At 49.3% G+C, this 16,769-nt stretch overlaps 1 protein-coding gene across 1 annotated transcript; it reads left to right on the top strand.

Moving 5' to 3' along the window:
- Positions 1 to 8,932: 8,932 nt before the first annotated feature.
- Positions 8,933 to 12,160, top strand: LOC115127528 (protocadherin-9-like). Its single transcript, XM_029657143.2, is given in 4 exon segments — positions 8,933 to 10,843; positions 10,845 to 10,870; positions 10,873 to 11,061; positions 11,064 to 12,160. Coding segments are annotated over 4 exon segments (3,081 nt in total). The 5' UTR covers positions 8,933 to 9,074.
- The last annotated feature ends 4,609 nt before the right edge of the window (positions 12,161 to 16,769 follow it).

Here is a 16,769-nt window from a genome sequence, read left to right as displayed (position 1 = left end):
AAGTTCTGCAGTACAGCAGTTCTCTCTATCTCTCTGTCTCTGTCCCTCTCTATCTCTCTGTCTCTGTCCCTCTCTGTCTGTCTGTCTGTCTGTCTGTCTGTCTGTCTGTCTGTCTGTCTGTCTGTCTGTCTGTCTGTCTGTCTGTCTGTCTCTGTCTGTCTGTCTGTCTGTCTCTGTCCCTCTCTCTGTTTTCTCTCTGTCTCTGTCCCTGTCTCTCTCTCTCTCTCTCTCTCTCTGTCTGTCTCTCCCCCTCTCTCTCTCTCTCTCTCTCTCTCTCTGTCTCTGTCTGTCTGTCTGTCTGTCTGTCTGTCTGTCTGTCTCCCTATCCCTCTCTGTCTGTCTGTCTGTCTGTCTGTCTGTCTGTCTGTCTGTCTGTCTGTCTGTCTGTCTGTCTGTCTGTCTGTCTCTGTCCCTCTCTCTCTGTTTCACTCTCTCTGTCTCTCTCTCTCTCTCTCTCTGTCTGTCTGTCGGTCTGTCTGTCTGTCTCTGTCCCCTCTCTCTCTCTCTCTCTCTCTCCCTATCCCTCTCTGTCTGTCTGTCTGTCTGTCTGTCTGTCTGTCTGTCTGTCTGTCTGTCTGTCTGTCTGTCTGTCTGTCTGTCTGTCTGTCTCTCTCTCTCTCTCACTCTGTATATGAATCATGACAAGAGTTTGCCTTTGATTTGGTTTGTGTGATTGTCAGTTAGGTTGTGCAGGATGAATATCTGGTCTGTCGTACCGTAATTTGTCAATAAGCTAATTTGACATTTGCTCAGTGCATTGTTTTCAGGTAATGTACAAGTCTGCTGTAAATGACAATGCAGAGGATTTTCCCAAGGTTGCTGTTGATGAATATCCCACAGTAGTTATTGAGGTAAAATTTGTCTCCACTTTTGTGGATTGGTGTGATCAGTCCCTGGTGCCAAATATTGGGGTTGATGCCAGAGCTGAGGATGATGTTAAAGAGTTTTAGTATAGCCAATTAGACTTTGTTGTCTGTATATTTTATTATTTCGTTGGAGATACCATCAACACACCACAGACCTTTTTTGGGTTGGAAGAATTTGTAATTTGCTCATTCAATGTAATTGGAGAATCAGTCTTTAATAATTGACTGCGTGTACAGTTCCAGTCAACAGTTTGGACTCATTTAAAAGGTTTGTCTTTATTTTCTACGATCTTCTCCATTGTAGAATAATAGTGAAGACATCAAAACTATGAAATAACACATATGGAATCATGTAGTAACCAAAAAAAGTGTAAAACAAAATTAAAATATATTTGAGGTTTGAGATTCTTCAAAGTAGCCACCCTTTACCTTGATGACAGCTTTGCACAATCTTGGCCTTCTCTCAACCAGCTTCACCGGGAATGCTTTTCCAACAGGAGTTCCCACATATGCTGAGCACTTGTTGGCTGCTTTTCCTTCACTCTGCGGTCCAACTCATCCCCAACCATCTAAAATTGGGTTGAGTTCGGGGGATTGTGGAGGCCAGGTCATCTGATGCAGCACTCCATCACTCTCCTTGGTTAAATAGTCCTTACACAACCTGGAGGTGTGTTGGGTCATTGTCCTGTTGAAAAACAATTGATAGTCCCGCTAAGCGCAAACCAGATGGGATAGTGTAATGCTGCAGAATGCTGTGGTAGCCATGCTGGTTAAGTGTGCCTTGAATTCTAGATAAATCACCGAATGTGTCACCAGCAAAGCACCATCACACCATCACACCTCCTCCTCCATGCTTCACAGTGGGAAACACACATGTGGAGATCATCCGTTCACCTACAATGCGTCTCACAAAGACGCACAAAAATGTCACATTTGAGACAGATTTCCACCTGTCTAATGTCCATTGTTTGTGTTTCTTGGTCCAAACAAATCTCTTCTCATTGGTGTCCTTTAGCAGTGGTTTCTTTACAGCAATTGGACCATGACGGCCTGATTCACACAGTCTCCTCTAAACAGTTGATGTTGAGATGTTTGTTACTTGAAGTCTCTGAACCATTTATTTGGGCTGCAATTTCTGAGGCTGGTAACTCTAATGAACTTATCCTCTGCAGCAGAGGTAACTCTGGGTCTTCCTTTCCTGTGGCGGTCCTCATGAGAGCCAGTTTCATCAGAGTGCTTGATGGTTTTTGCAATTGCATTGAAGAAACTTTCAAAGTTCTTGAAATTTTCCAGATTGACTGACCTTCATAACTTAAAGTAATGATGGACTGTCGTTTCTCTTTGCTTATTTGAGCTGTTCTTGCCATAATATGGACTTGGTCTTTTACCAAATAAGGCTATCTTCTCTATACCACCCCTACCTTGTCACAACACAACTGATTGGTTCAAACGCATTAAGAAGGAAAGAAATTACACAAATTAACTTTTCACAAGGCTGTTAATTGAAATGCCTTCCTGGTGACTACCTCCTGAAGCTGGTTGAGAGAATGTGAGTGAAGGAAAAGCAGCCAACAAGTGCTCAGCATGTGTGGGAACTCCTTCAAGACTGTTGGAAAAGCATTCCAGGTGAAGCTGGTTGAGAGAATGCCAAGCGTGTACAAAGCTGTCATCAAGGCAATGGGTGGCTACTTTGAAGAATCTCAAATATAAAATATATTTAGATTTATTTAACACCTTTTTGGTTACTACATGATTCCATATGTGATATTTCATAGATTTGATGTCTTCACTAATTTGTAGTCAGATGTAAAACGTGCCTGTTTTGACTCATTTAATGGAGTGGGTTAGGTTTGCTCAATACCAAATTAGCCAACGCCCTGAGTCTATTCCCTGTTTCACACCTGGTAGTGTGGTGGATGGGACTACCAGCTCTCTGTAACCTAGAGGGCAACCAGTGGGTCCATCTTCTCTATACAACCAGTGGGTCCGTCTCCTCTATACCACCCACCTGGTAGTGTGGTGGATGGGACTACCAGCTCTCTGTAACCTAGAGGACAACCAGTGGGTCTGTCTCCTCTATACCACCCACCTGGTAGTGTGGTGGATGGGACTACCAGCTCTCTGTAACCTAGAGGGCAACCAGTGGGTCTGTCTCCTCTATACCACCCACCTGGTAGTGTGGTGGAAGGGACTACCAGCTCTCTGTAACCTAGAGGACAACCAGTGGGTCCGTCTCCTCTATGCCACCCACCTGGTAGTGTGGTGGATGGGACTACCAGCTCTCTGTAACCTAGAGGACAACCAGTGGGTCTGTCTCCTCTATACCACCCACCTGGTAGTTTGGTGGATGTGACTAACAGCTGTCTGTAACCTAGAGGACAACCAGTGGGTCTGTCTCCTCTATACCACCCACCTGGTAGTGTGGTGGAAGGGACTACCAGCTCTCTGTAACCTAGAGGACAACCAGTGGGTCCGTCTCCTCTATGCCATGTTTCTTGTAGGATGACAATGTCTGTATTTCCAATTTGTTTGAAAGAAGTCTGGGATGAAATAGTAAAATCTTTGTGTTCCTTAGGGTCTAGTGTTGTTTTCATATGGTTTAGGCCTCGGACCCACTACAGTAGCCCAAACAGGCGGGTTCATTAGTGTGGGGGGGGTTGGTCCTGTTGCTCTGCTAATGGCCTGGGCATATGTGCTGCTGTAATGTTGAGGTCCTTGCTGCAGGGGGAGGGGGCAGAAGGGGGGCAGAGGGGGGGGCAGAAGGGGCATAGGTCTGATCTAGCGGTTCTAATAGGGTGGGGGCTATGGTTTGGTTGGGTTGGTCTCGGCTGGTTGGGGTGGTCTCGGATGGTTGGGGTGGTCTCGGCTGATTGGGTTGGTCTCGGCTGGTTGGGGTGGTCTCGGATGGTTGGGGTGGTCTCGGCTGATTGGGTTGGTCTCGGGTGGTTGGGGTGGTCTCGGCTGGTTGGGTTGGTCTCGGCTGGTTGGTTTGGTCTTGGCTGGCTGGGGTGGTCTTGGCTGGTTGGGGTGGAAATGGTTGGGGTGGTCTTGGCTGGTTGGGGTGGTCTCGGCTGGTTTGGGTGGTCTTGGCTGGTTGGGGTGGACTTGGCTGGTTGGGGTGGTCTCGGCTGGTTTGGGTTGTCTTGGCTGGTTGGGGTGGTCTTGGCTGGTTGGGTTGGTCTTGGCTGGCTGGCTGGGGTGGTCTCGGCTGGTTGGGATGGAAATGGTTGGGGTGGTCTCGGCTGGTTGGGGTGGTCTTGACTGGTTGGGGTGGTCTCGGCTGGTTGGGGTGGTCTCGGATGGTTGGGGTGGTCTCGGCTGGTTGGGGTGGTCTTGGCTGGTTGGGATGGTCTTGGCTGGTTGGGGTGGTCTTGGCTGGTTGGGTTGGGGATGGTTGGGGTGGTCTTGGCTGGTTGGGGTGGTCTCGGCTGGTTGGAGTTGTCTTGGCTGGTTGGATTGGGGATGGTTGGGGTGGTCTTGGCTGGTTGGAGTGGTCTTGGCTGGTTTGGTGGTCTTGGCTGGCTGGGGTGGTCTTCGCTGGTTGGGTTGGGGATGGTTGGGGTGGTCGCGGCTGGTTGGGGGTGGGGATGGTTGGGGTGGTCTCGGCTGGTTTGGGTGGGGATGGTTGGGGTGGTCTTGGCTGGTTGGGGTGGGGATGGTTGGGGTGGTCTCGGCTGGTTTGGGTGGAGATGGTTGGGGTGGTCTCGGCTGGTTGGGGTGGTCTTGGCTGGTTGGGGTGGTCTTGGCTGGTTGGGGTGGTCTCGGCTGGTTGGGGTGGTCTTGGCTGGTTGGGTTGGGGATGGTTGGGGTGATCGCGGCTGGTTGGGGTGGGGATGGTTGGGGTGGTCTAGGCTGGTTTGGGTGGAGATGGTTGGGGTGGTCTCGGCTGGTTGGGGTGGTCTCGGCTGGTTGAGGTGGTCTTGGCTGGTTGAGGTGGTCTTGGCTGGTTGGGGTGGGGATGGTTGCGGTGGTCTCGGCTGGTCTTGGCTGGTCGGGATGGTCTTGGCTGGTTGAGGTGGTCTCGGCTGGTTGAGGTGGTCTTGGCTGGTTGAGGGTGTCTTGGCTGGTTGGGGTGGGGATGGTTGGGGTGGTCTCGGCTGGTTGGGGTGGTCTCGGCTGGTTGGGGTGGTCTTGGCTGGTTGGGATGGTCTTGGCTGGTTGAGGTGGTCTCGGCTGGTTGAGGTGGTCTTGGCTGGTTGAGGTGGTCTTGGATTTTTGGGGTGGGGATGGTTGGGGTGGTCTCGGCTGGTTGGGGTGGTCTTGGCTGGTTGGGGTGGGGATGGTGGGGTGGTCTCGGCTGGTTGGGGTGGTCTCGGCTGGTTTGGGGTGGTCTCGGCTGGTTGGGGTGGGGATGGTTGGGGCGGTCTGGGATGGTTGTGGTGGCTGGTTGGGGTGTGGTGAGGTGGTGGCTGGTTGGGGTGGTCTGGGATGGTTGTGGTGAGGTTGTGGCTGGTTGGGGTGGTCTGGGATGGTTGTGGTTGTGGTGAGGTTGGGGTGATCTGGGCTGGTTGGGGGAGGTGAGGTGGTTGGGGTGGTCTGGGGTGGTTGTGGTTTGTGAGGTTGTGGCTGGTTGGGGTGGTCTGGGCTGGTTGTGGTGAGGTTGTGGCTGGTTGGGGTGGTCTGGGCTGGTTGTGGTTGTGGTGAGGTTGTGGCTGGTTGGGGTGGTCTGGGATGGTTGTGGTGCGGTTGTGGCTGGTTGGGGTGGTCTGGGCTGGTTGGGGTGAGGTTGTGGCTGGTTGGGGTGGTCTGGGCTGGTTGGGATGAGGTTGTGGCTGTTTGGTTGGGGTGGTCTGGGCTGGTTTGGGTGAGGTTGAGTCTGGTGATGCTGTGGTCTGGAAATAGCACTCTGTCTATCTCTCTCTCTCTCTCTCTTGGCAGAAATATGTCATCTACTATTTAGCACAAAGAAGGTGTTGTTCACCAAAGGGTGGATGAGAGACATACTTTACTTATTAAATTACCACATACATACGTGTGTGAAATATAGATTGTTGTGGTCATCTACTCAACAGACATTTCACCAAATCAACCTCTAGATGGTAGTGTTTACCGTAAAACACTGGTGACGAACTACTGCTGCTGCAAGACCGTCTCTCTCGCTCTCTCTCTCTCTTTCTCTTTTTCTTTCTTTCTTTCTTTCTCTCTCTTCTCTCTCTCTCTTTCTCTTTCTCTCTCTCTCTCTCTTTCTCTCTCTCTTTCTCTCTCTCTCTCTCTCTCTCTCTCTCTCTCTCTCTTTCTCTATCTCTTTCTCTCTCTCTTTCTTTCTGTCTCTCTTTCTCTCTCTTTCTCTCTCTCTCTCTCTCTCTCTCTCTCTCTCTCTCTTTCTTTCTTTCTCTCTCTCACTTTCTCTCTCTCTCTCTCTCTCTCTTTCTTCTCTCTCTCTCTCTCTCTCTCTCTGTCAGATCAGAAGAACTCACACAGATGGATGCTAAATAAGAGTGGGAAATAGCTAACTGCATTCAAATTCAGGAATGACAAGTCAGAAATCAATATTGTTAACACCTTTTAGATGTGTAAATTTCTCTTTGGATAGCCTATTTATTTCTAACACGGAAAGAAGCTAAATACCAAATCCGAAGGGATTTGTTACTGTTTATAAAGACACATCAGGTGACATTGGAATTGTTTAATGTAATAAAAGTATCAGGCAAGTATTGATTATCTCTGTAATAGCCTGGTATCCCTAGCGGACAAATGACTTGACCTATTACACCAATGATATTGTGTTAATAATCGTTAATACTTAGCCTGGAATATAATATAATCTTCTAACATTCTGATCTGGGATCTGATCTAACATTCATTAATACTGAGCCTGACACAACTGATCGGTGATCTGTCTGACATTCATTAATACCGAGCCTACAATATAACTTCAACTGATCGGTGATCTGTCTGACATTCATTAATTCAATATAACTTCAACTGATCGGTGATCTGTCTGACATTCCAATATAATCAACTGCTGACATTCATTAATACTGAGCCTACAATATTTCTGATCTGGGAGTGACATTCATTAATAAGCTATTTTCAACTGATCGGTGATCTGTCGTATATTCACTTCTATAAAGCCCATTGCGCAATGGAGGTAGCTATTTTAACTGACAAGTCCAACGGTAGCCATGTAACTGACAAATCACACGCATAAGGTTGGTTCTCCTCTGTTTCTTGTTGAACGATGCTATAATAAACATCCTTATAAACTCTCATTTCACGGATATCTAACGGAAAGTCTTGAGATAATAATAACAGTAAGTTGGTGCAGTGAATGAATCGGCTCGAGCCTGGGAGCATCTCCGCAGCCTGCAGCATCTCACCGAGACTTTCATCAGTCTGGTCGCGGTGCGTGGTAACCGATGTAACGGACGTTCCTCTCGACCAATCAGATCTATTTTCGGATCCCCATCAGCGAAACTGTAATGGAGAGGGCGTCCAATGAGGAAGGTCGGAGGTGGCGACGTGTTATACCTCACCCTCCCCTATGGGTTTATTCAGAGTTAGTGCCAGATATTCAGTTCTAGGAGAGAGTGAACGGATACGCGCCACACACACCATTCCACACCGTCATAGCACTGAATGGACTTGATACGGGCTATCACGGATTCAATTAGATGCGCTCCAAAGATTGTGAATATTATTATTTTTGTCTTTCTCACATTTGCTCTATTTTTTTAACACGAAAGGAGGCGCAATTTCAATGGAGAGCCTCAGTGAAGTTGACACATGATGGGACAAGCAAACCGTGTGCGTTATTCTATCAGTGGGCGCTTTCAGCTAAACAGGTAGCAAGCCAAGCGGACTATTTTACCGTAGGCTACCACCGGCAAAAAAAAAAGAATACGACTGATATTGGAGCTACCGGTGATGCAGAATGACTTCATGGTCCGAGGAACCCGCCGCTCGCCACTGATCAGCTGATTTTGTTTGTGGGAGAGGAGAATCAGCCGCAGTCGACATTATATGATCGACTGAAGGGAGCATCAACGCTTTTCATGTAAAGTTCAATGTCAAAAAAACGAACTGTGAAACGTTTAGAAATATAATTCATTATTGTGTCTCTCCTCGCCGGTGCTGTTTTCTCTTTCCCTCACAGTCAACTGCCGTTATATCAGTAGAACCAAAAGGCATTGCGCTTCACAGACTTGGACTTGAAGAAATCTAACGGCTGCGATCAATACCGATATCTTTACCAACCGGATTTAAAACAGGATATTCCAACTCCGAATAGGATTTGTATCGAATAGGAGAGGAGGCTTCTATGCACAGCCGCAATTTGGGGCATTAGAAGAACACGCATTCCAATTATCTCGCGCACTAAAGGGGATTTTCTTTTGGATAACGGTAAGAATATTCAGAGCGCACTATTATGGATATAATAGTAATAATAATATATACATTTATTGTTGCTGCCTATTTACAACGGTTAAATAATGGTGAAATTCATCCCGTTGAAATTCAAACACAGGGTATTTGATTCCACCCTACGTCCTATTAATCACAATAATTTAAGCGTAATGGATCTCGGCTGCCTGTAGCTCTCTGAAGTTACAACGGCGAAGTGCTTTATAGAGGCGTTGAGGAATCGTTATGGGCATAATGTGTATAAGGTCTGGGGAGAAGAGGGCACAGACTTGAATGGCTGCTTGAGCGCTTGCTGCAGTATGATATTATCCTAAGGGCTTTTTTTGGGGGGGGTGTAACGGAAATAAGTGTCCAGGAACCAAAGAAGAGAGAGGAGATGGGTAAAAATGGTAGATTACAACAATTAGATACATTGAAGTTAGGTTAATGTTATATGCATTAATCAAGGACACTGCGGATGCCATGTGTTTGAGATTAGATTTGGTTGTTTTATTTCGTAGCACCTTTGCTGTAGTCCGAGGGTATTATGATCGAATATAGGATATTTTAAAAGTGATATATAGGGTGGATTTTTTTTCCAGTTGGATTTTTACGCATCTTTTCGAAAGCACCAACCCTGAAAGTGTGAGCATCTCCCCTGATCTGGGGCTTCACTGAAAAAAAAATCTAATGCAAACTCTTTGTCTATTCGTAGGGTTGTCCGTGTGTGGAAACTGCCCCTTCTTCAAATGCAAGATTTCACCAATCCATCACTCTGACATTCAACATCGCATTGAAAGAACAAGAAGAAGTGTTTAAAATCCACAAGGTCTGAAACACTGTAACCACAGGACCGTTGTCACTATGGATCTAACAGACTTTTACTTGTTGGCTGCTCTCGTTGCCTGTTTTTGGATGGACCCTTCTATAGCCCAGGAACTGATCTATCCTATTAGAGAGGAACTGCAGGAAAACGTTCTCATTGGAAACATACCAAAGGACCTGAACGTCTCCCATACAAACGCTGCTACCGGAGCTAGCGCTAACCTGGTCTACAGGCTGGTGTCTAAAGCCGGCGACAACCCTCTGCTCAGAGTGCAGAGCAGCACGGGAGAGATATTTACCACCTCCAATCGCATCGACAGGGAGAGGCTCTGTCCCGGCCCCTCGTTCGAGGAGAACGAATGCTCCTTCGAGATCGAGGTGGTGATTTTACCAAACGACTATTTCAGATTGATAAAGATTAAGATCGTAGTCAAGGACACCAACGACAACGCTCCCATGTTCCCGTCTCCCGTCATCAACATCTCCATCCCGGAGAATACGCTGATCAACAGTCGTTTCGCCATCCCCTCCGCCACCGACCCCGACACCGGCCCCAACAGTGTACACAAGTACCAGCTGGTAAACGGGCAAAGCGCCTTCGGCTTGGACATCGTAGAGACGCCCGAGGGGGAGAAGTGGCCGCAGCTCATCGTTCAGCAGAACCTGGACAGGGAACAGAAGGACACGTACGTCATGAAGATCAAGGTGGAGGACGGCGGCGTGCCACAGAAATCCAGCACCGCCATCCTCCAAGTCACCGTCACAGACGTTAACGATAACAAACCGGTGTTCAGGGAGAACCAGATCGAGGTCCACATACCGGAGAACTCGCCTATAGGGACATCCGTAGTCCAGCTACAGGCTACGGACGCAGACGTCGGGGCGAATGCCGAAATCAAATACATGTTCGGGACGCAGGTCTCCCCAGCTACCAAGAGACTATTTGCTTTAAACGGCACCACTGGTCTTATAACCGTACAGCGACCCCTCGATAGAGAGGAGACCGCCATTCACAAGTTATCCGTGTTGGCGAGCGACGGCAGCTCCAGCCCGGCCAGAGCTACCGTAGTTATAAACGTGACAGACGTGAACGACAATCCGCCAAACATCGATCTGAGATATATCATCAGTCCGATAAACGGCACCGTGTTCCTCTCGGAGAAAGACCCAATCAACACCAAGATAGCTTTGATCACCGTGTCGGACAAGGACACGGACGTCAACGGCAAGGTCATCTGTTTCATCGAAGGACGTCCCCTTTCACCTCAAGCGGTGTACGACAACCAGTATTTACTAGAGACGTCGGCGCTGCTCGACTTTGAGGGGACCAAAGAGTACAACTTCAAAATCATAGCCTCCGACTCTGGCAAGCCGAGCTTGAACCAGACAGCGTTGGTAAGGGTGAGGCTGGAGGATGAAAATGACAACTCTCCGATCTTCAGCCATCCTGTCATCGAGCTGGCCGTCATGGAGAACAACAAACGCGATCTCTTCCTCACGACTCTCAGCGCCACCGACGAGGACAGCGGGAGAAACGCGGAGATCGTCTACCAACTGGGCCCTAACGCTTCGTTCTTTGACCTGGACCGTAAAACCGGTGTCCTCACGGCCTCCCGGGTGTTCGATCGTGAGGACCAGGATCGGTTCCTCTTCACGGTAACGGCCCGAGACAACGGGACGCCTCCACTCCAGAGCCAGGCGGCAGTCATCGTGACAGTACTCGATGAAAACGACAACAGCCCCAAGTTCACCCACAACCACTTCCAGTTCTTTGTGTCAGAGAACCTGCCCAAGTACAGCACGGTGGGTGATAACCGTCACAGACTCAGACGCCGGGAAAATGCCGCCGTCACGCTGTCGATACTCAGCGACAACGAGAACTTTATCCTAGACCCGTACTCTGGAGTAATAAAGTCCAACGTGTCCTTTGACCGGGAGCAGCAGAGCTCCTACACCTTCGACGTCCGGGCGGTGGATAGCGGGCGGTCCCCATGTTCCTCGGCCGCCAAGGTGACCATCAATGTCATCGCGTAAACGACAACACCCCCATCGTCATCTACCCTCCTTCCAACACCTCCTTCAAACTGGTCCCCCTCTCGTCCATCCCTGGATCGGTGGTGGCCGAGGTCTTTGCTGTGGACGGTGACACAGGGATGAACGCAGAGCTCAAGTACACCATCGTTAGCGGCAACACCAAAGGTCTGTTCCGGATCGACCCTGTGACAGGAAACATCACCCTGGAGGAGAAGCCTGCTATCTCCGACATCGGCCTCCATCGGCTGGTCGTGAACATTAGCGACCTGGGCTACCCTAAGTCCCTGCACACCCTGGTGCTGGTGTTCCTCTACGTGAACGACACGGTCAGCAACGCCACGTTTATCTACGACCTCATTCGCCGCACCATGGAGACGCCCCTGGACAGGAACATCGGGGAGAGCAGTGAGACTTACCAGAGCGGAGATTATCTCACCATCATGATCGCCATCGTAGCCGGGGCGATGGTGGTGATTGTGGTGATCTTCGTGACAGTCCTGGTGCGCTGCCGTCACACCTCGCGGTTCAAGGCGGCCCAGAGAAAGAAGCAGGGCGCTGAGTGGATGTCTCCCAACCAGGAGAACAAGCAGAACAAGAAGAAGAAGCGTAAGAAAAGGAAGTCGCCTAAAAGCTCCCTGCTGAACTTTGTCACCATCGAGGAGAACAAGCCGGACGACCCGGCTCATGAGCCCATCAACGGCAACATCAGCCTGCCTGCCGAGCTGGAGGAGCCTGGCCACTTTGACTGGAACGCTGCTCCTACGACCACCTTCAAGCCCTCCAGTCCAGACCTGGCGCGGCACTACAAGTCTGCTTCTCCGCAGTCCGCGTTCCACCTCAAAGCGGACACGCCGGTCTCCGTGAAGAAACACCACATGATTCAGGAGCTCCCTCTGGACAACACCTTCGTAGGGGGCTGTGACACTCTGTCCAAGAGATCCTCCACTAGTTCAGACCACTTCAGTGCCTCGGAGTGCAGTTCCCAGGGAGGATTCAAGACTAAGGGATCCGTACACCCGTCCAGACAGGTAAAAGATAACTTTTACTGGTCTATTAGTACTGCGTATAACTGCCCGGTCCAACAGTGCTGAGCTCCCTTCTACACTATACACTATAGCTGACTTGGTCTTAACACCAATGAGAAAGGGGGGGAATCACCCCCCCACTATAAGTCCCACTATAAGTCCCACTGTACCTTTTAAACCCCCACCCCCCCCAAAAAAATCACATATATATGAATTCATGTATGACATGTGGTTAACTATGGACTGAACCAAACAAACACATGCATACTTTTCCTTTTCCCTTTGCGTCTCCTACCTACAGTCTCTTGCTGTTATTATGTTCCCCTTTTTTTATTTTTTTTAAAAGTTATTTAAAAAGATATTTCAATCAAACATGTACCACGTGGTCAACTGTCTAAAGCCTCGTCAGATTCTACAGACACATGACCTTTTAAATGGGCCTCAGAAGGTTGAATGAGATAAATGGTGTCCTGCCTTCCAAACGGGCCCCCCTTATTCCCTTCGTAGTGCACTCCGTTTGACCAGGGTGAATAGGGGAATAGGGTTCATAAGGGAATAGGGTCCAAAGGGCTCTGGTCAAAAGTAGTGCACTATTAAAGGGAATAGGTGTGGTGGGGGGGGAGGCATTTGGGATGCAGACTAGATGGTGGAATTGATGTGTTGCAAAGATGCCTTTAAAAAACATTTGTGAAAGAAACATTTTTTTCTCGCCTGTCTACTCAGCTCACCATTTTATCATTGATTATATTACGGAAACTTCTAGTAGCACAACACCAGTAGGAGAAACATCTACTACCACAACACCAGTAGGAGAAACATCTACTACCACAACACCAGTAGGAGAAACATCTACTACCACAACACCAGTAGGAGAAACATCTACTACCACAACACCAGTAGGAGAAACATCTACTACCACAACACCAGTAGGAGAAACATCTACTACCACAACACCAGTACCACAACACCAGGAGAAACATCTACTACCACAACACCAGTAGGAGAAACATCTACTACCACAACACCAGTAGGAGAAACATCTACTACCACAACACCAGTAGGAGAAACATCTACTACAGTAGGAGAAACATCACCACACACCAGTAGGAGAAACATCTACTACCACAACACCAGTAGGAGAAACATCTATTACCACAACACCAGTAGGAGAAACATCTACTACCACAACACCAGTAGGAGAAACATCTACTACCACAACACCAGTAGGAGAAACATCTACTACCACAACACCAGTAGGAGAAACATCTACTACCACCACACCAGTAGGAGAAACATCTAGTACCACAACACCAGTAGGAGAAACATCTATTACCACAACACCAGTAGGAGAAACATCTAGTACCACAACACCAGTAGGAGTTACCACAACACCAGTAGGAGAAACATCTACCACAACACCAGTAGGAGAAACCTACACAACACCAGTAGGAGAAACATCTAGTACCACAACACCAGTAGGAGAAACATCTATTACCACAACACCAGTAGGAGAAACATCTATTACCACAACCACAACTACCACAACCAGTAGGAGAAACATCTACTACCACAACACCAGTAGGAGAAACATCTACTACCACAACACCAGTAGGAGAAACATCTACTACCACAACACCAGTAGGAGAAACATCTACTACCACAACACCAGTAGGAGAAACATCTACTACCACAACACCAGTAGGACAAAATCATCAGTAGGAGAAACATCTAGTTCCACAACACCAGTAGGAGAAACATCTACTACCACAACACCAGTAGGAGAAACATCTACTACCACAACACCAGTAGGAGAAACATCTATTACCACAACACCAGTAGGAGAAACATCTACTACCACAACACCAGTAGGAGAAACATCTACTACCACAACACCAGTAGGAGAAACATCTATTACCACAACACCAGTAGGAGAAACATCTATTACCACAACACCAGTAGGAGAAACATCTACTACCACAACACCAGTAGGAGAAACATCTAGTACCACAACACCAGTAGGAGAAACATCTAGTACCACAACACCAGTAGGAGAAACATCTACTACCACAACACACCAACAGAAGAAGTGAAACCACTCTGTATACATCTGAGTCTTCTAGAGACAACGACTGAGTTCTACTGATGTTTCCAGCTCGTGGCCCCTCCCCCCCCCCAATACGTTGACTCCTCCTCCTTTCCCCTCGTGATGTTCTATAGGATTGTGTATTTGCGTTATTCGTAGATCTGTATGTTTATATATTGATACTACAGCGAAACACACCGTTGACACCGTTGACCTGCTCCAAGTCCAAAGTCAGAAGCGTAATACGGGGCTTCTGAAATCTTTTTTAAAACTCATTTGTTGATTATATCCGTAGAGGAAACAATCCATTCATCTGAGCTGAAACTGACTGTAATTCTTCCCCCTCTCTCTACGGTGAATCACTGTCATATCCTAGCAGAATAACTGTGTGTGTGTGTGTGTGTGTGTGTGTGTGTGTGTGTGTGTGTGTGTGCGTACGTGTGTGTGTGTCAAGGATTATTCAATAATGAGGACTCAGATTCCAACCTAATCCATGCTGTGTTTTTATCAAAACCTTATTAATTTGTCCTGCTAATAAAACCATCAATACAAAACATACTCTTCCTGATGTCATAGAGCTGGAGGAGGGGAGGAGGGGGGAGGAGGGAGGAGACGTGGAGGGAGAGGAGGGGAGGAGGAGGGGAGGGAGGAGGGGAGGAGGGAGAGAGGGGGGAGGAGGGAGGAGGGAGGAGGGGAGGAGGGGAGGAGGGGGGAGGAGGAGCCCACGAGGGAGGAGAAGGGACGTGGAGAGAGAGAGTCGCTGGATGATAGAGGGAAGGATAGAGAGAGGATTGGGGTGGGTGGGGTGATAGATGAATGGGGGAGGTACATCACCTGAAGAGGGCACTGTTGCTCTGCTTGCCATTCTCCCTGGCACTGAGCCAACCTGCACTAGTACCCCTAATGCATTGGGAGGAGGAGAAGGAGAGAGATGGAGAGCAGTCTGTGTTTGTGGCTCTCTCCGATCCTCAGTGAAATACTTGTGCCTAATGCTTTGGGAGATGGGGGAGAGAGAGAGAGAGAGAGAGAGAGAGCGAGAGAGAGCAATCTGTGTTTGTGGCTCTCTCCAATCCTCAGTGAAATACTCGTGCCTAATGCTTTGGGAGAGGGAGAGGGAGAGAGAGAGAGAGAGAGAGAGCGAGAGCGAGAGAGAGAGCAGAGAGCTGTTTGTGGCTTTCTCCTCTCTGATCCTCAGTGAAAAACTCATGTCTAACGACGTTGCTAAATGCACAGTCAGATTGATAATGACAGTCGAAGACGAATCACTGATAAGAGCTATCCGGGAAGAGAGAGCTTGTGTACAGGGGCTGGATAGAGGGATGGGGGGTGGATGGGGGAGGGTAAGGAGGGATGAGGGGACGGTGTGACTCCTGTTGACGCATCACATCTCTGGGCTGACGCCTCAGAGGTTGTAAAAGAAAGATGGCGGACAAAAGAACCATTAAGGTCTGGGTTTGTTGGTGTTGTCAGTGTTCTAAATCTCTGTAGTGGAGATGGAGGAGGGTGGGGGGCAGTAGGGGGGTGGAGGAGGCCAGGGGAGGGGAGGGGTGGTGGGGAGAGGTGGAGGGAGATGGGGGGCAGTAGGGGGGTGTGGAGGAGGCCAGGGGCGGGGAGGGGTGGTGGGGAGAGGTGGAGGGAGATGGGGGGGGGCAGTAGGGGGGTTGTGGAGGAGGCCAGGGGAGGGGAGGGGTGGTGGGAGAGGTGGAGGGAGATGGGGGGGGCAGTAGGGGGTGGAGGAGGCCAGGGGAGGGGAGGGGTGGTGGGGAGAGGTGGAGGGAGATGGGGGGAAAGTAGGGGGGGTGTGGAGGAGGCCAGGGGAGGGGAGGGGTGGTGGGGAGAGGTGGAGGGAGATGGGGGGGGCAGTAGGGGTTGTGGAGGAGGCCAGGGGAGGGAGGGGTGGTGGGGAGAGGTGGAGGGAGATGGGGGGAGGCAGTAGGGGGTGGAGGAGGCCAGTGGAGGGGAGGGGAGGGGTGGTGGGGAGAGATGGGGAGGGAGGGGGTCAAGGGATGGTGGGGGAAGTAGGGGTGTGTGTGTGTGGGGGGGGGGGGGGGGGGGGGGTAGAGGAGGCCATGGGAGGGGTGTTGGGGTAATTTTTTTCTGCTGAGAGCAGGTTCACTAGTAGGACACATTAAGTATGCCACTCTCTCACTCACACACACACACACACACACACACACACACACACACACACACACACACACACACACACACACACACACACACACACACACACTGTGAGGTATGACAGTGCAGTGGGGTAATTTCTAACCACTTCCTGCAGTCGTCCCACAATTCATTATCAGATTCATTGTGATCAATATGTTTTAATAATTGATGCAGAGAAGCAGTGACAGTTGTCCGTTGTGTTCTGTGTGTGTTCTGTGTGTATTCTGTGCGTGTTCTGTGTGTGTTCTGTGTGTATTCTGTGTGTGTTCTGTGTGTGTTCTGTGTGTGTTGTGTGTGTATTCTGTGTGTGTTCTGTGTGTGTATTCTGTGTGTTTGTAGCCACAATACCTAGAGTAGATAGCCTCTATCCCCAGCTAATGGATGAACACAGTGGCTCTGCAACATGAGTGATCTCTCAGGATGTCT

Source organism: Oncorhynchus nerka, unplaced genomic scaffold (genome assembly GCF_034236695.1).
Source record: "Oncorhynchus nerka isolate Pitt River unplaced genomic scaffold, Oner_Uvic_2.0 unplaced_scaffold_481, whole genome shotgun sequence".
Classification (NCBI taxonomy): Eukaryota; Metazoa; Chordata; class Actinopteri; order Salmoniformes; family Salmonidae; genus Oncorhynchus; species Oncorhynchus nerka.
Note: the sequence above shows the minus strand (reverse complement) of the source record. Positions and strands in the feature narration are given on the sequence as shown.